At 41.8% G+C, this 19,589-nt stretch overlaps 1 protein-coding gene and 1 long non-coding RNA gene across 3 annotated transcripts in view; one reads left to right on the top strand and one right to left on the bottom strand.

The window, feature by feature from the left end:
- DOK6 (docking protein 6) overlaps positions 1-19,589 on the top strand; it is a 272,876-nt gene that overhangs the window by 135,353 nt on the left and 117,934 nt on the right. The window contains exon 4 of the mRNA XM_006215593.4: positions 19,288-19,407. Within this exon, the coding sequence (XP_006215655.1) occupies positions 19,288-19,407 (120 nt within the window). The remainder of the gene's footprint in view (positions 1-19,287; positions 19,408-19,589) is intronic.
- The window catches only part of LOC116278872 (uncharacterized), a 29,311-nt gene that overhangs the window by 6,957 nt on the left and 2,765 nt on the right, over positions 1-19,589 (bottom strand). The window contains exons 2-4 of one of the 2 annotated variants that reach the window (XR_012065758.1): positions 15,556-15,589; positions 14,250-14,411; positions 6,834-6,929 (exon numbers count right to left, since the gene is read on the bottom strand). This is a non-coding gene — a long non-coding RNA (uncharacterized lncRNA). The remainder of the gene's footprint in view (positions 1-6,833; positions 6,930-14,249; positions 14,412-15,555; positions 15,590-19,589) is intronic. The other variant, XR_012065759.1, reaches the window with a different exon arrangement.

Here is a 19,589-nt window from a genome sequence, read left to right as displayed (position 1 = left end):
ATTAATTGAGTTCTTTATCTCCGCAGTTTCTTTGGTTCTTTTTTAGAGTTTCAGTCTCTTTGGTAAAGTATTTCTTCTTTTCATTAATTTTTATTCCTGAGCTCATTGAACTGTCTTTCTGAGTTTTCTTGTAGCTCATTGAGTTTCTTAGTGACTGCCATTTTGAATTTTCTGTCGGTTAGGTCACAGTATTCTGCAACATTAAGTTTGATTTCTGGAGAACTGTCATTTTCCTTTTGTGATGCCATGTTACCATGGTTCTTCATGGCACTTGATGAGTTGTTTCTCTTGCTGGTGCATTTGAAGTAGCTAACACCTCGCTGCTTTAAGTAAAGGTTTTTGGGGGTTTTTTTTGTTTTTGTTTTCTTTAAATTTGGTTAGAATGATTCAACAAGTTGGTAATTGGGAGCCTTTCTTTTCTTTTACAGTAGGTGGCACTAAGCAAAAGTTTTTGGCGTTTCCTCCCTAAGCTGGGTCTGGTTGTACTTGAGAATCTTGTCACTGTTTGTGTCTGGGGTTGTTGGTGCCATGCTGCTGCAGGTGTCACTGGCGTTGCCGCCTGGGGCACAGTGATAGCAGGTGCCTCCACCACATCTGGGGTCTTCTGGGTCACAAGCTCTGCTGATAGATGGGGAGGGAAGAGACTGGGGGCAGCCAGGTCACAGGTGTCTCTGCTGTGACAGGGCTCATCGGAGTCACGGGAGCTACCACTGTGGCTGGGGGCAGGGGGACTAGAGCTGTGGGCCCCTTTGCAGCTGGAAAGGTGGGATCACAGGCCCCACTGCCACTGCTGTTCAGCTCCCTGTGGCTGCAGTGCCACTGTGGCCTGATGGCTGGTGTCACATGCACTGCCTCCCTTGCTGCTACCAGGTTCTCTGGGGACGTGGGCTTGTAGGTGCCACCTCTGCTGTTGCTGCAGTCCTGCCCCTTGTGTGTTCCAGTCCACCCACTTTTGGATGTACAGATGTGTGCAGTTTCCCAGCATCCTGGTGTGTTGGGCAGAGGCACTTTTGTTGAGTTATGGATGTTCTACCAGTTGTAGACTGAAGGGAGGAGACAAAGGGCATCTCTCACTGCTGAGGCGCTCTAACATCTATAGAATAAGGACTAAGAATTAGAAGGTGTGAGGGTTTGGCAATGTGTGCACTGACTATCCCGTGTTAACTGGTGGGTAGCACTCCGTGCCTCGGAGGCAGCATCTCGGGCTTTCGAGTTTTCTTTGGCCAAGTGACAGGACACGCCCTGCTTGTGCCTGGATGGAGTTTGAAGAAAATAATCAGAACAACCCCCTGTTCCCGTTGGCAGTAAAATAGCTGCTCATGCAGTTGGGAACAGTCGTAAATTCTTTTTTTTTATATTTTGGTTTCTATGCAGGAGGTCAAATCCCTGGCCAATTTCAGATGTACAATATTTTTAAAAACCTAAAAATTGAGAGAGAACATGGGCTGAATCTTATCCAAAAAAAGAGACAGAGAGACATGGTTCGTACTATTAAGCACACAGCCCCACTGGATATGATACTATTAGAGCATAGCGTGCAGATGGCATATTCTTAAGTCCTAATCATTTCCTGGCACTGAAGTTTCCCCAGCTTTTCTAATTATTCACACAACTTCCCATCTGAGGGTCTATGACTGCGTTTCTCTCTCCAGGAACACATGCAAACCTCAGGCATGTGAGGGAGACTAGTATTTTTTTCAATACTTACCACTCATAGTATTTAAAAGGCTCATCTAATTATAGAAAAGAAAAATAGTAAATTTATATTCATTTTAAAAATGAGTTTCAACAAGGCTTTTCTCAAACCCATTTTTTCCTACAATGAAAACTTCCTATCTCAGAGAAATAATTCATGACTATATAAATCAAATCTCTTGGTCAGAGGTTTAAAAACTGACGCCCTTCATTGAATGCCTTGAGTTGGTATAGATCCATGGTAGTAATGAAAACAGGGGTCGTGCGTTGGGGGTCGTCCTGTGGTTGCATCCGTCTCACTGCCCGGGGCTTGCTCACCTCTTCTTGGATGAAGAAGCTTAAGTTATCAGCCTCAGCAGATGTTCTCAGAGCCTGGTGATTAATTTCTATTGCTGTGAGGAAATTTTTCTGCATAACTTGTTTTTTTTTTAAATAGTTGAGTCATAGCAAAATCTGATTGTATAATTAGAAAATGCAAAATAAAATCAATTGAAAATGGATTTGAATTAACGAATTGAGTAAAGTGGCTTGATAAAAGATCAATATACAGAAATTAAGGGCTTACAAAGAAGCAATACGTGTTTAGGAAAGGTAATGGAAACAAATTACTTTATTTCTAATGACAAAGTTCCCATAAAATTCCTAAGAGTAAATAATTTGAGAAGTGTGCAAGACCCAAATAAAAACACATACAAATTTTTACAGAGAGTAAAATACATCAAATTTTCCTATATTTACCTATTTGTGTAATATAACCCTAATAATTATAATTAAAAGAAAAAAAGTGACCACTAATCCTGTCACAGATTTCTTAAGAAACGCCCCTGGAGAGTCCCCTAATGAGGCTTAGATGCCCACGAACCACCAGGTAATCGATTTCCTTTCCGAGAAAAGGTACTTAGGATTAACACTCTGCCTGTTGTCTCTTGTTCTTAGATAAGATGGGTCAATGTTTTAGGCACATGCTGGACAAGAATCTCTGAAAATTCTTAATAAAGTTTCCTTCTTGTTGCAAAAACTAGAGTTGATTGATTTTATAATATCTGTAAAGGAAACACAGGGAATACTGCTTCTGGGTGGGTCTTGGACCGTAATATAAATAAGAGTTTTAATCTCTGAGCTAGGAGATGTGATCAGGGCAATCAGGATGCCTCCTGCCCTGAGCCTGGGCACCAGGTGCTGTTAATAGAGCATCTGCTACAGAGAATGGACGTCAACCCAGTCACCTCCCCTGTCCCGGGATGAGCTGTGCCAGCCCTCGAGTCCTCATCGGGAAGGACCAGTGCAGAAAACATCTGGATATTGCTTGCTATGCGTTTCATAGGGAATAATAGAAAACAGAAAAGATTTTCACAAATTTAAGTATCTTGGCTGCTTAAATTTTCAGTGATGTTTTGGTAAAAATGGATCAAAAATGGTCGTACCCTGTGAAGAGAGCAGGTCCTTGCTATTGAGCAGGTATAAAGTTTCAGTTATAAAAGATGAATAGCTTCTAGAAATCTTCTGCACAACAAGGTGCCTTCAGTTCACAGAAACATATCGTACACGTAAAAAATTAAGAAAGCAGATCTCATGTCAAATGTTCTTACCAAATTTTAAAAAAGAAAGAAAATATGCAAGAATCAACAAAAAAATTTTGAAAAAAAAAAAGAGGAACCTTGCCCTATGAGATATCAAAACATATTAAGAAACCATGGTTATTAAAGCTATGTTCTGGAGGACAGAAGTAAAAAAATAGACCAGTGACAGCGTGGGCCAGAATGAAAAGTCCAGAAAAGATGCATGAATATATGGGAACTTGGTTGATGATGTTAGGAAAAGCCATTGATTTTCCTCTAATATTAATCCATAATTCATTTGGACACAGAGTTCTAGATTGAGAATAATTTATCTTATAATTTTGAAGGCAGTTTTTCCATTGCATTCTTGCCTCTGAGGCTGCAGCTGAGCCTTCACAGGCTGTTTTTGGTAAGTGATCCTTGTATGTGGCACAGGTTTTCCCCTCACTGAAAGATCCCTGAATCATTGCTATTTTCAACGTCCTAAAAGGGCACTTGATTCCTGCCCTTAATTATTGGAAGTTTTTAAAAAATATTTATTTGATAATTTCTTCTGTTATTTTTCTCAGGCCACTGATTTTGGAATTTTTACTAATTGCATATTGGACTGCCTTGATAGTCTGTTTTTGCAGCTTCTGTTTTTTACCTCTTTGTCTGTTGGGTTTACTATCTATAAAATATTGATATTCCCAATTTTGACCTCCAGTCCCTTCATCTTTTTTTTTTTTTACTACCACTGTTATTGTACTTTATTGCCAAGTACCCATTCCTTTTTCTTTGACTGTTCTTTTTTTGTAACACCCTGACCATGCTGTATTTATTGGAGAATGTAAATGCCCTTCATCAAAGGAGTGGTTGAAATTTAGATACTCATAATATGGAGGACTCTGGCCACAGACATTCACAAACAAAAAGAAAAGAGTCTTGGACTCTGTGTGGAAAGACGTACAAAGCATATCATTGATCAACAAAGGATTCTCTCTCCTACTTCACAGGAACAATAGAAGGCGTCATTGTAGAATACTTCCCACGACAAAATGTACACACGTCCTCACCCATCTTTTCTACTAGGCCTCCTGCTATAGGAAAGGAGCCAGATCGGGCCCGCACCTCAGCCTGTGATTCTCATCACACACCTCCTTGCCGCACAGGGGATTTGTCTCTACCTTTTTATGTCTTTTATCCCATGTGTAATGCAATTGCTCCCCCAAAACTGGATCCTTTCTGTAGAATTTTAGATATGGTCAAATAAATTAGGCTGAAGAGAACACTAGGTGATTAGAAGATGAATCTGAAGAAATCAAGAGTGCAGCACCAAACATGAAGAGCTGAAAATACCGAGATACGAAAGGTGGAATAAGAATGTCCAACATACATCTGACAGGATTTCCCAGGTGAGAAACAGGAGTGAAGAGGAGAGCCAAAACTCAGAATGATAATAGCTGAGGGAAATGACAGATTCACTTTTGATCCTGGGGGATCTTCACCTGCAGCTCATAATCCTGGAACTGAGCCTGGAATTCTATCAGACATGAAAGAGAAATGTACCGGGCGAGACTGGGCTGTGGGGCCGACTGCCGGGCGTGGCTCCTTGGCTTCACGTGCTCGAGGGGTGGCTGGGCAGTTTCCTCAGACGCTCGGGTCTCAGTTGCATCCGCTGTACGGCTGGGAAACTAACAGCCATTGGCTCTTAGCATTGATGGGGTGCCTGCCTGGCTTACTATGTGTCATGTAAGTTTTTTAGGACGGTATCTGGTACACAGTAAATACTTTAAAAATAACAAGTATTGCTTTAATGTTTAGAATCGTGACATCCGTATTACGATTACCATTGTTATCACAGTACGGGCTCATTCATTTCAGAACAACGTGGCAAAAGACACTGAAGTCAAGAATTGCCTTTTATTCACCAGTTTTCCTGATCAGAATCAAGGGGTTCTCCTGCCTCCTTGGCTGCACTACTGAGATCTCCGAGTATTTCCTCTGTATTCCTCCCTTCTCTTCGCAAATGCAAATGTCACTTTTTCTGGTGTCTTTTTTTCATTATTCCAGAATACAGCACAAGCTAGTCAATAAACTCAGAATATTTATTTTTCACATTTATTTCTTAATTTTGTCAATAAGGGAAAAAGTTAACTGGCAGCTTGATTTCCAAGAATTCATTTAATTTTCCTGATTGACATTTAGGTCAGCTATAGACGTAAGCCTGCGTATACTTACAGAACACTCTCCCTCAACAGACTGCAGCTGGCCAAGGCCAGCCCTTAAGGGTTACAGCGTGGTTCTGTGCAGGTCCCTTAAGGGGATATTGTTTCCTACTCTGAACATTGGAGAACATATCAAAACCAAACACACACAGTTTGAAAACTTTCTTCACAGCCCGCAGTCGAACGGCAGAACTATGTAAACATTTACTCACTGGATCTGGGTCTGCAGCCTCTGGGTCCCAGAGGCGAAGGGGGCTCCTGTCAGCCTGAGCACCTGCTGCTCCACCTCCTGCCTCCCTGGTCCCCCCGCTCTTTCCCTGCTCTCTGACCTGCTCAGAAGAAACCAGCAACATCCGGTCTTTCTTACTACATGAGGTAATTTTTTAAAAAGGAGGCACAGCAAAGCATTGAAAAAAAATGTCCATAAGAAAGGGATAGTTACCAGGAACACATGGAAAAAAGAAGGCTACGTGCTATCATTTTGCCAAAGGAGATAATCACATAATATTATGTGCTTCTGCACAATATACTTCTCTGTGTTTTTATTTAGGAATCAGTTCCCTGAGAAATTGGACATTGCTCATCTTTACTAGCAGAACTTTTTCAGTTAAGCAGCCTGAGATCATGTCAAGGGCACTACAGACAGAGCAAGCAGGTCGTTAGGTGTGGAGCCGGGAGTGAGGGCGTCAGGACGGCAAGAACAGGCCCCGCTCGAGTTTTATAGCCAGGGTGAGTCTTGGCGTGCCCTGGAAGATGGCTAAAAAGGACCTTAATCTGGATGCATCCCATACAAATCAGTGGCACAAAAATAATCCATTTAAAGAAATGGGCCGAAGTCTGAAAAGACATTTTTCCGAAGGAGACATACAGATGGCCAACAGACAGATGGAAAGATGCTCAGCACCATTAATCATGACGGAAAGGCAAATCCGAACCACGATGAGATAACACCTCACACCTGCCAGAGTGGCTGTCATCAAAGAGACACGAAATAACAAGTATTGGAGAGGATGTGGTGGAAAGGGACCCTGGTGGGCTGCTGGTGGGAACATATATGATGCAACTACTGTGAAAAATAGTATGGACTTTTCTCAAAAAAAATTAAAAATAGAGCCACCATAAGATCTGGCATTTCCACTTCTAGGTGTTTGAAGAAAATGAAAACACTAACTCAAAAAGATACATGCAACCCATGTTCATTGCAGCGCTTTTGCAATAGCCAACACATAAAAACAATCAAAGTGTCCATTGATGGTTGAATGGATAAAGAAACTGTGATATATGTAATATACACAGAAATTGTGAGATATATACAGAAGTTGTCAGATACATAGGGAATGTTATTCAGCCATAAAAAAGAATGAAATCTTACCATTTGCAACAGCATGAATGGACCTCAAGGGTGTTGTACTGAGTGAAATAAGTCAGAGAGAGACAGATGCCTTGTGATCTCTCTTAAATGTGAAATCTAAAGAAACAAAAACAGAAAGCAAAAAACAAGCTTATCGACTCAGAGACGGAGCAGATTGGTGGTGCCAGAGGTTCGGGGTGGGTGGGTGGGTAGTGGGTGAAGGAGGATCAAAAGGTTAAAGACAGAAGAGCCCTTTTCTCTTACACTCTGTAATGATCATTCGAGGTTCTTTTCTGTGCAGTTGTTGGAATAATGGCTCTAAGATTTAGTTTTAGCTTATTCTTATCAGAGAATATCAAAATGTGAGATGATTAATGATCATCCAGTTAATTTTGGTTTTCCTACCTTAAATAATTGTTAATTAAATTATAACTTCATTTACTGAATTAATTTTTAAAACTGAATACAAACACACATATGATTATGTAAAGGAAAAATGGAAAGCTTAACATAAAATACATGACGTAGACTGTCACCCGTCACCGCTAGCTCTAAACACACACTACAAAGGTCTGCGTACTTGTCCATCGAATCAGAAATCTCAGTTATCTCAGCTATACCTGCCTTGTGACGACTGTGAGAGGCTGACTTCTGGGCTTAGCACAGAATAAACAGTAATCAGAAGAGGGGTCAGCTGGCCTGTTTTCACTGTAGTTCTTCTAAATAAACCCAGAATTTAATCTCCCCACAGTATTGTGATTTAGAATTCCAAGAGCTAATCTTTGCCTTCTCCTGTCTCTCTTCTCTTATTTCACCCAAGTTCTGTCTTGAGTCTCTCACATTTTAATCAGGATGTACATTTACCTTAGGTAATTTTAGAGTGCTTACTCCTGATGTAATTTACTGCTTTCTTTACCTCTGTTTCTTACAAGAAGGTCTTTCCGTGAAAATGTTTTTCTTCTACCCTAACTATGTTCTCCAGATTTTATGCTCTGTCCCTCTTGTTTGTTTGGGTCTTTTGTCTTCGCTTCCTTGTTGGGTGATGGATATTTCCTTTGAACAGATAGAAAATAGAAAAGATTCTTGCACAGTCTCACACTGATCCATTCTGATCGAACCAAATCTTGCATGAGTGTGCAGCAGTTGATTTCCAATGAGACTTTTAATAGTTAGTTGGAAAATCTGTACTTTGGTAAAAAATCAACTGTGATCCGTAAATAAGCAAATTGGTAATTATTTGAAGACTCATCTCTCATGCCCTGCCAATGTGGCACTGCCCTGTTGCCACCTCTGCAGTAATCAAAACAGCTGTACGAAACGAAACTGACTTTCTAGCCAATTGGAAATCGTTGCTTTCATAGAAACACTTACTGGGGACAAATGAATTTAAGCAATAGGGTGGATCCAGCCTTCAAGGTGACATTTTTCTTCTTGGTTTCAAAGCTAATGAAGAAAATCAAAGGATGCTTTTTTGGAACCATCCCTGAGCCTTTCAGAAATTATTTCACGCTATCTCCTTGGGACAGTGTTTCATTCTCAAGTGACTTAAAAGATAGTGCAGTTATTAACAAAAAGGAGAAGGTGAAAGCCAGCTTCTCCCTGCAGATACGCTGGGCAGTGTCACCCGTAGGAACATCGTTAAGCACTGGGCTGGATCCAGCCAGTTCCTTTAGTCGCAGGGAAATCCCTGAACCGGGCTGTGCTCTGAGACGGCTCTGCCTTCACCCCATCCTACAAGTCCTGCTCTGCTCCAGGGCCATGACTTCAGCAGTTTTATTTTAACAACCTGCGAGAGAATTTAGGATTCACAGATCAGTTGAGCATAGGAAGTCCCTTGAATCTAACTCTGCCTGGAATATGGGAACAGGTCCCAGTGAGAGATGATAACTGAGTGGTCCCTGTGTCACCCGCAGGCTGATTGGGACGGTACAAACATGTGAAACGCTGCTGTTTGGAACGTTTTAACTAAGAAGTTCTGGAGATGTAGTGTTCTAATAAGAATCCGGGGATTTTACTACCCTTCTGCCATAGTAATGTGTTTTGTATTGACTGAAGTGGAGCTTTTAATAAAATCAGACATTCCTGTTGGACAGTATTTCCTGAACACTTCTGTCTGCTAAGCCTCTCCGTACTTGTATACAATCTCTTAATAGTTTAAAAAGTGATTTTATCATATTTTCTTGCTCTCTGTTAAGGAAGTTATTTTAAGCAAGGATATTTCTTTTCAATCAGAATGTGACTGCGGGACCTACATGGAACCAGAATGGAAAAGAGTCTGCATTTGGGGGTTTGGTGTTTCCTCTCGGTCGTCGCCTTCCGCTGCATCTTGTCCAGTTGCCCTTTCCTGCTCCTTCACCAGATCGTGATCTGTCCGCTTTCTGGTCTTAAAATCCAAGAACTCAGACTTGCATCTCAGATCCAAGTGATAGGTCTGCCTCTCCCTCTCCCAGCCTTGGGGAAGATGCGGCATAATCTTTGTGATCTCCTTCTCCCCAAATTCTGGCTTCACTGTTATGTTGAGTCCTGAGAAAAAGGATAGAGGACGAGGCACTGACACCTCTTTGGTCCGCAGCCTGGGTGCCGTCCTCTCGCGGACGTGCATGGCCTCCGAGCTGCCCATTGTCTTCAGGGCAGAGTTGTGAGCTCTCTGGGGAGACCTGCGGGGGACCTTTTAACCGCGCAGACCCAGGCTTGAGTACCAAGGTGCTGCCTCCTCCTGACTGCAGCCTGGCGGCCACCAGCATGATCCATGCAGAACTGTCTATTGCTGGGGTCTCCTACCCAGCAGTCAGCGCCCTTGGACTGAGGTCAGCAGGGTCCACTTGGGACACACTGAGTTTTATTTTTGCCATCTAATGTTTGGGAATGCCGGCCTGACATCAGGGCCACCTTTCATTCCTGTGCAGGTGGAAATCCAGTTTTCCCAACACCGTTTATGAGATTTTCCTTTTTTCTTTGCATATTTTTGATGCCTTTGTAGAAAATTAATAGACCGAATATGTAATAGGCAAGAAATAACAAACACTGGCCAGGATGTGGAGAAAAGGGAACCCTTGAACCCTGATGGTGGGAATGTAAATTGGTGTAGAGACTATAGAATACAGTATGGCAGTTCCTCAAGAAATTAAAAATAAAATTAACTATCATATGATCCAGCATTCTCACTTCTGGTTATATATATAAAGAAAAAGAAATATTTATCTCAAAGAGATAGCTTTAGTTTCATGTTCATTACAGCATTTTTCACAGTAGCCAAGATACAGAAAAACCTAAGTGTCCATCGAGAGATGAATGGATAAAGAAAATGTGGCATACATACAATGGAATACTTTCAGTCTTTAAAAAGAAGGAAATACCTTGAGGGAATTATGGTAAATGAGATAAGCCAGGCAGAGAAAGACAGATTCTGCATGGTATCACTTATATGTGGATTTTTTTTTTTAAGTTGGACTCATAGAAACGAAGAGTAGGATGGTGGTTATCAGGGGCTGGGGGGTGGGAGAAAGGAGGAGAGGCTGGTAAAAGGGTACAAACTTCCAGTAGTAAGATGAATAAGGTGTGAGGATCTAATGTACAGCACAGTGACTGTAGTTAATAATGCTGTATTGCATAGTCCACAGTTGCTAATGGAGTAGAACTTCAGTGCTCTCACCAAAACAAACAGAAACAACTAAAAGATGTAAGGTGGTGGATGTGTTAATTAGCTTGATTGTTGGAGTCCTTTTCACAATGTGTGTATGTGTGTGTGTCTCTCAAATCATCACACTGTACACTTTATACATATTACAACTTTACTTGTCAGATGTATCTCAGTAAAGCTGAAAAAAACAATCAAATGAAGCAGTCATGCTCCCCTCCTTGAAAAGCTGTTTGCCCTTGGCTCCCAGCATGTTAATATACCCTTTTTGGTTTCTTCTTACTTGAATGTCTGTTACACTAAGCCCCCTTTCTGCCTCCCAGATCTCTAATTGTGGGAGAGTCCCAGGTCTTGGCCTTTAGATGTCTTGTTTTTTTTTCCATCAACTCAAACTGGTTGGTGGTCTTACGTGGACACATGACTTCAAACCACAGCTGTATGCTGTTGACCCCACACTTATAAGTCCAGTCTAAACCTCTGTTCTAAACACCAGCCTGATCTATCCACTTGCCTACTAATCTTTCCATTTCTGTATCTAATAAGCATCTAAAACTTCTAAAACTGAGCTCTTATTTTCTTCCAAATCTGCTTCTCCCAGTCTTCACCATTTCACTAGAAGATAATTCCATGTTCCCAGTTACACAGGCAAAACGCTCTGTGTTCATCTTTAATCTCTCTCTTTCCCTCATGCTCCAGATACTGCAGATACTGCAAACTCGCAAATAGCAGAGTTCTCACGGGTATGTTCTAAATGTGACAGTTCTCATGCCCACTCTGCTGCGCTGGTTCAAGTCACCACTATTCTTTGCCCGGCACCCACTGCCACTGCTTTTCTCCTTTTTACTTCTTTCTTCATAACTGTTTGATTTTCTCACTTTGGTGAATGCCTCGTAATAAGTTTTCATTGGAGTCTATTTTTCCTTAAACACCTTGTAATGTATTTGTCATTTGAGGGTTTATTTTTGTCTTTTTCTTTCACTTCTTTTCGAGATTCATTCCGCTCTTCATTTGTCCTGTCTTTTGGCTGGTGTTCACTTCCATTCTTAGTTTTTGAGTTTCTAATTCAAACTGGGTTTTTTTATACCCATGAATGCTTGTTTGAATGTATTCAGTGGTTTCTGGACTGTACACGTACAGTTGTCTTCTGCTTCATGCTGTCATTTTTAGGGAATGAGGTGGGGTGAGAGACAATTTTCCTAAATTGATTTGAATTTGTGTGAATTTTCATGTTTTGATTTTCTGCCATAGTTCTCTGTGGACTTCTATTTCCTGTGTTGATTCTGATGACAGTGGGTGTTTTAAGAGACCTAGTTTAATCTACCCTTTGCAGTCAGTTTAACAAGGTCCAGGCAGTGTATGTAGCAAGGGTTTTGTTTGCTTTGTGATGGGGCGGGGAGTGTGAGATCTCTGAAACGTGGCATCCTTTTGTGTTACAGGATGCTGGACTTTCTCCTTTTTCTTCTTTTCCCCTCCCACACCCCGTTGCTGAAGGGGACTTCTTCCTCCTTTTTTGTCTTTTTTTTCTCTCTCAGAAGCTGTGCAGTGGAAGACTATTGATGAAATTCACTCTTGCCGCTCCAAGAGTGTGTCCCTTTAAGTCACATCAACCTGTACATGATCCCTTACATTACGCATCCTTTCACAGCTCTTCCCTATAGATCAGGTACCCGTCTACCCAGACCTTTCTTGTTATCTGAAGACTCAGCCTGGGTCTCATCCTGGTCATGGCTCCAGCTGTCCTCCGTCCTCTCTGCCAGCATCCCTCCCCCAGCCTGCCTGCCATTTCGCTTGGTTAGCTCCGGGGGTTCCTGCGTTCTCCGCGTGAGACTCCTGACCCCAGTGTTGATAACCTGGAGCTCCTTCCTGATCACTTAGCTTCTTAAGCTTGAAGCATATATATTTATAAATATATATGGAACATTGTATGATTAAATATATATACACCCATATATATAGGAACCATTGTGTGATTAAATATATATATATATACACCTAATTTTTTCATGGATCACATCCCATTAATTGCTGTGCTTCCTGGAGGTTCTTCTAGTAGAGAGGAACAGACTAATTGGCCTTGGTGTTTGTTTTGGTGTTCAGTTGAGGGCATAACGAAGTACCACACATAGCAGCTTAAACCAACCCAAATGTATACGCTTCCAGGCTCCTTGGGGTTGTTGGCAGAATTCAGCTCCATGCTCTGAGCAATTGTCAGATGTTTCTGTAATAAACGTGGCTCCGTCCAGGGAAGCAGCCTTTAGAGCTTTGTGTGGCTTCAGGCTCAGGCTTAGACATCTGACCACGGCCCTGGACACATTTCCACATTCCAGCACAGAGCTCTCCTCTTTCGTGTTTTCCTTTCTATTCCCAAGCACCTCGTGATTGTGGCATGGAGAGGAACTGCTTTTAGGCCTTATGGGAACACGACTAAGATGAAAGTTCTCGATGGTGTCTTTTCCCCCCAAAGTTGCCTGCTTCACAAGTGTTCCTATGAGAAGCTTAACAGTGGACAGCAAGTGTTCTGCTGGTGTCTGTTAAGGATCCCCTCCTGGTGCCGGCTTCCCATCACATGCGCGCACCCTCGGGAGCTGGGCTTCGGCATTGGTGCAGAGGATCCTTTTCTGTCTTTTTTTTTTTGGTAATGTTTTCACATCATTTTCCCATCATTGTCAGGCTCTCTGTAAGTGTTGATTTGTGTTCTTTCTTATTTTCTCTGAATTGCTTTAAGCTCTTGTGTCATCTACTAACCTCCATAATAAAACATTTTGCTGCAAATTCTTGTTAGGCTAAAGAGCAGCACATTCACTGGTTCTGTCACTTTTTGCTGTTCGTCACTTGTTACTTTGGGAGACAGGCGGAAACAGTTTTCCCTTTGGCCTCATCTGCTTTCATATGCTTTCTCCTTCTCATTCACAGAAGGAGAGAATGGGAGGGTAAGGCAGACTACACTGAATCTGAAAATTTAATCTGCTATTAAAGTAAGGAAAATAAGTTATGATTACGTGCATAGAAGATGGAATAAACTTAGGTGACTCGTAAGGTAGCTCCCTGGCCCTCAGTTGACCTTTTCTAAGAGTCTGTTGCCGTCTCTATAGAAAATAAAAGTTTGATCACGTGTTTATCATATATAGAATCAAAGGAATTTATACAGGACTTCAGTTTTGGCCTGAGTGCCACTAGTGAGGTTAAAAGAAAAAGACAGCTTAATAAAACAAGAAACGCTTTTGAATGGAGGTATTTTAGAATTACTGAAGTTTGACAGAGAATCATATTTGAAATTTCTCCCTTCCCCTTTCTAGTCAAGGATACATTTTCTGTAGATAATCAAGCTTTGAGTAGCAGAAGTTACAACTGCCACTTAACATGGGGATGAATAGAGATTTCCAAACAGCCAGCAAGTGACTCCTCCCCAGATGATCTGCATTTGGTTCTAGAATGTGTATTAATTTCTGGGAACCAACTGCAAATCACCTGTACCTCCCCGTTCCACGTTTATGTGTTAGTTTCCATGTTCAGGCGCTGCTGCAGTAGGCTCTAGGCTGACTCACTCTCTGTCTCCTTCACTCCAGTATCTTACACACGTTGTTGGGAAGGGCAGACAGACAGCTCAGTGCTACGGGGGTTATGATAGAGGGGTACACAGTGTGATGGAGATGCAGGGGGACGATGTCAAGTCCAAACCTGGGTCTGAAGGAACCAAACAAAGAAAGTCGTGTTTGAAACAAGTTTTAAGGGATTATTAGGTATGTGGGCATGTGGAAGGGGGCAAATGAGGGCCCTTCAGGGACAGGAAATAAGCGTACCTCTTACTCAGAAAGGAAAACTAGAAGTTCCTGCGCCTCGAAACTGATGCATCCTGCCCATCTGACACAGGAGACACGGCTCTTTCCTGTGAACTCAGGAGAGACCTATCTTCCCATCTTTGCTGAAGCAAGTGGTTAGGTTTTAACTGGTTTCTTATCTTCCTACAACAAAAAAAGTAAGAGAAAAAGAAAAGTCCGTAACATACCAACAAGGCCAGTTAAGTAATAGGTCAGTGCCAGTTTTCGACAGTGAAAAGCATCATCAAAATGATACATATGTTACCAGCCCTGTACATTTCAAATGATAATAGGAGAGATGCTTCTAGTCTTTAAGCAACAGTCTACATGGGGAGACGTTTTTCTTCACTTTCCAGCAAAGCATGTGTTTAAGAAAACTTTAATGAATATAATAACATTCATCACCAAATTATAGCCAATCTGCACAGAAGATAAGAATTAGATATGCGTAAGAATTACTGGTTTGCTGAAGACAAAAACAGGACTGTTTCACTTAAATTTTCCTAAGATTATTAATAAAAACTAAATCTAGTGAGGGCTAAATATTAATGATTTACTGTTCCCACACAAAACTGGTCTTGCTTGCATCTGACAATAAATTACCATAAAATTGGTTCAGTGCCATTTTTAATTCTGCTATATGATTTTGGCTGATAGCCTATTTTCTGGGTATGTGATGAAAATTTTTTCACTGTTTTCAAACATGGTCCTTTTTGGATCATTTAATTTTCGTGTCATTATCTTAAGGCCTAAACTGAGTGAAAGTATAAAACTTCCATTTAATCATTTATTCAAGAGGCATTTGGAAGAATCTGCTGTGTAAAACCCTCTTCTTATTCAGAGGAATACAGCCATACTCAGCCCAGAGTCCTGCAGTGAGAGGGTAGGAGAAACGCAGAGGCACCACCCGTCTCTGCCTGTGTCTCTGCTGTGTCTGTTTCTGAGCCTCGTCTTCCCTACGATCAGTAGCCCCGTCTGTCTCATCAGTTGCTCATTTAGGTTAGTCTCTCTTCTCCACTGGTCTTGTTATTCCCAAACATCTGTCAGTTTTCTCTTTCAGAAGTTACCAGATTTCTTCATTTAACTAATCCTGAACATAATGAAGACATTATTTGGGTTTCTGTTCTAGAGAGAAGTTATTTGCCTGAATTAAGAATCTGAGCATAGCTACAAGCTATCCAAGAAACACCTAAATGAAAAACCACGTCCATCACGAAGAGAAAAACATAGAAAACATTGCAGAACATTTTATGCCGTTATTCCTCCGTAAAGAAATTTCATTACTTACACAGTATGTGTAGACCAAGGTAGAAGTTTGAAAGCTGAAACGAAAGACAAAAGGCACTGAGTCTATGAGGAAATAAACATTTTAAAATGCAGTGGGTTTAGATTATGGCATTTGTATTTACTCTCTTCAGTTCTGTAAAAATAGAATATGGAAAGTGAAAGATGTAAGGTAACCCGGAGGAAAACACTGGTTAGATAATGATGGGACAGAGCCAGTTAACAAGCAGTAAAAGATGTTAAAGACTTCAGCACACGGAGTTTACCTAAGAAGAACAAATAAAAAGCAAAAGTGTAGCTATCATTATTTGAAAGGTGACTCTCAGAAACAGATTGTAAAAAACAAAGCCTGTGTGATACTCAAACAAGCTCAGCTTGTCTGCAGCCAGACTGTGACAGCAGGTATGCGGAATACAGAGGTTAATACTCTTGAGATGAAGGTTTGGGGCTGATGAAATTGAACTAAAGACCACAAAACCGGGAAGAGAATGGCCAAGGTTCTGACTGGTTCTCAGATTTCACTCCAGGAGCCCAGGGCTGTCCCTCGCTGTTCACAGGACATGTCTGTCCATCTCAGCCCCTGGCCATCCTGCTCCTTGTTCCCCCAACACACTCATAGTGACACAGTCACTCTCACAAATACACTGACACACACTCACACAGACATACGCACTCTCACACAAATACCTCCCATACTCATACACACACATACTCACACACCAACACACTCACAGATGCGGTGTCACACACTCACACTGACACCCAGACACACTCACAAACTGTTGCACACTCTCACATACTCACACACCTGTGCACACACACTGATACACACTCACACGCACACACACCCTCATCTTCCTGCTCGTTCTGCAGCCCCTGATCAGATTCCTTCCGGGCTGCCCGGCCTTGGTCGCAGCCCCAGCCCCCACAGTCCAGGCAGGCAGCCCTCCAGGTCCCAGGTCCCAGACTCGCCTGCCCACCCCAGCTGCCCCACAGACAGCTGGGGACGTGACCTGCGTTTCTCATATCACCTCCCTCACAATGGCCTATAGTGAGTTCACGGATAACCTTTGTTATTGAAGTGACACACGATGCTGTGCACCAGAAATTGACGCAACGTCATAAACTGGCTACACTTCAATAAAAGTTTTTTTAAAAAATGAACCGTTGATGATTCTGATCTGATCTTAATGATCTGATTGGATTCTTCTGATCTGAATTGTAGGGACATCTCTCTCTCTTTCTCTTTCTGTTTGTTTCTCTCTCTCCCTCTCCTTTTCTCTCTCTTTTTCTCTTTCTGAAATAGTTTACAGTGCAGTCTTAAGTGTGATTTTATCTGCTCTATTTTTATCATTCTTGCTGTTTCTATTCTTATATACTACAGCATTGCAATTCTCAAGATGGGCTGTGAAAGATACCTTTACCTGCTGGTGGAAACCCACAAGCACCTCTCATTACACTGGTGGGACACCTCCCTGGCTCTGGTCCTTACAGAAATGCCAGGTTGAGTTCTACTTGAAATAGTTGCTCCAGCTCCATGAAAGCGCTTTAGTGTATGGTCATTTTCTTTGTCTCAATCAAAAAAGAGGTAACAGAAGAGTTAACAGGACAAAAGAGGTAGCAGAAGGCATGGTTGATGAATTTATTTAACCTCTGGCCATGCAGTGACTTAGTACTTAGCAGGAACATTGGCACAAAGGTGCCTTGTCATATTGAACACTCTTAATTTTACGCCCAACAGCATGTTAGACATTCTGCTCTCCATCTGAGGGATGCTGGAAATGCTATCAGGGAGAGTCTTGCAGATGAGATGTTAATTGCATGTCATCTCACTGATGATTTAAAGTTTTGGAGTTCTGAGAAATATTCAAAACATTACAGTGCAAACAGGAAAAAAATATGGTTGTATTATTTCCCTTAGTAGAAACGTCAAGGATTTCTAGAAAGACAGCATGGAAATTGGCTTAAGATTTTGATTTGTTGTTAGCAAAACTTTCAAAATGTTCATAAATTTTAGAAGTCAAAACTTATATATCTAATGAAAATTATTTTCCATATATGCTGTTGTAGCTCCTGTAAATTTTTCTGTGAAGGCTGGCATTCGCTCACTAGAAGAAAAAATATTTTTTAAAGAAAGCTGTGAGTCTCAACGACGCCCTTTTATTATATTAGTGACCTTGGGATTGGAAAGGATCATTTTCTAGGTTCCTGAGGAAAGGCCCGCCAGCCAGACCCAGCCTCAGATTGCGCTGGGCAAGGAGCCGGGCTCACCTGAGAATCTACTGTCTCCTGAGCTCAGGAAGGTGCTGAGTCTCACGCTACAGACGATGGTCCCCGAAGGGTGCAAACCATACCTCTCGTGAAGGAAACTCACCTCTGTGACTGAAACACGGGAACTTGTGTTTTCATTAGAGTGGCGCCTGTGGGCAACTGCACGCTCTTTCTCTTTGTTTTCTAAGAATATTTTACGGTCTTGATAAAACTAAAAATCAAGTGACAAATTTGGCTTGGCCTCTCACTGATCAGACTCATTTGTGATGCTAAGGCGGTGTGACCACAGGAAGAAAGCACCGCCCAGACTGATGGTGCTGACTGTTGGGCAGAGCAGTTGGTACCCAGATCCCTGGAATCAAGAAAACTTGTCACAGAGAACTTTTTACAGCGAGTTTAAAATGCCAAGGCAAAGGCTGGGATCTTGTCCACAGAGAGGAACCAGAGATTGAAAGGAAATCTACATTAAACTGTCCTAGTACGGATTGATGCTACATGAAAAAGTCAGAAAGTTCTCTGGGCAGATTTCAATGGGAAGTTTTTATCCAATTACCGTGCAGCGATTTGTTTAGGTCCTTTGCTCCAAATTTTTAACCTCCTATTTTCTGGATCTCCATATATAAAAATAGAAGACTTGGGTTCCAATTCTGTCTTGGCGCTGACCCATGATAAGTTCTGAGACACGGGTCTGACACCACCCGTCTCCCCCACACGGGGCTTATGTTGGGATCAAGTTCATCCATGTCTGTGAAAGCATTAAATACTACAAGATGCTGTGTAGGTATAAGGTAGTCTAATGTTTCAAACAAAGAAAAAACGTGAATATAAGGAAGTTGGGACGTAATGGGAGTAAAAAGAGCCATCAATATCTTAGATAACTGAAGTTTTCTAAAGGGAAAAGTTATCTCTCATATCCTATCCCCAAAGTTTTTAAAGTAAGGATAGCCCATTTGTGACATTTGCAAAAGAAAAGCTGTAACATTTTTGTGCTGATGTATGATCCACTGCAGTGTAGGGTGGCTCGGGAATCTGACTTTGAGCCCGCACAGATCTGAGTCACATTCAGGAAGACATCCACTTGTTTAACCTGGCTTGACATGTTTCAGCTATTCGTTTATATATTTTTATTTTATATTTAATTTATTTTTCTAAGTAATTTCCCTCTCCAAATCAAATCCATCTAAAATATACTAGATAACAAACAAATCATCTATATTATTTGTAAATAAGATAAAATACACTGAAATAGGTTAAAATCACTTTAAAATATGTTATAATGTCAAGCTGTGGAAAACAACTATGGAGGGTTTTTAATTTTTTAATTATTTTTTTCACTTCTTGTTTGTGGCTTTTTGGTTTTCTGAAGGTAGACTTGTAACGTTTACCACTTCCCTGGGACACTGGTTCCTCCTCCATCACTCCTGCACAGCCGTGCCTGACCGTGGTGACATGTGCTCTTTTCCAGAGCTGGAGGCCGAGGAGTGGTGCAAGCATCTCTGCATGGAGTGTCTGGGGACCCGGCTGAACGACATCAGCCTCGGGGAGCCTGACCTCCTGGCGGCAGGAGTGCAGCGGGAACAGAATGGTAAGTGTGTGCCCCCTCCCACCCTTCTAAAGTGCGCTCGGCGCTGGGGGACTTTGAGGCTGGAAAGGGCCTCAGAGATGCTTCAGACGAGTCCTCTTTAGAGGAAAGTACACCGACCAGCCTGAGCTGTTAAGGGGCTTCCTCGAGACTGCATGGCAACTAGGGAAGATTCTAAGGGACAA

The sequence above is a fragment of the Vicugna pacos genome, chromosome 30 (genome assembly GCF_048564905.1).
Source record: "Vicugna pacos chromosome 30, VicPac4, whole genome shotgun sequence".
Classification (NCBI taxonomy): Eukaryota; Metazoa; Chordata; class Mammalia; order Artiodactyla; family Camelidae; genus Vicugna; species Vicugna pacos.
Note: the sequence above shows the minus strand (reverse complement) of the source record. Positions and strands in the feature narration are given on the sequence as shown.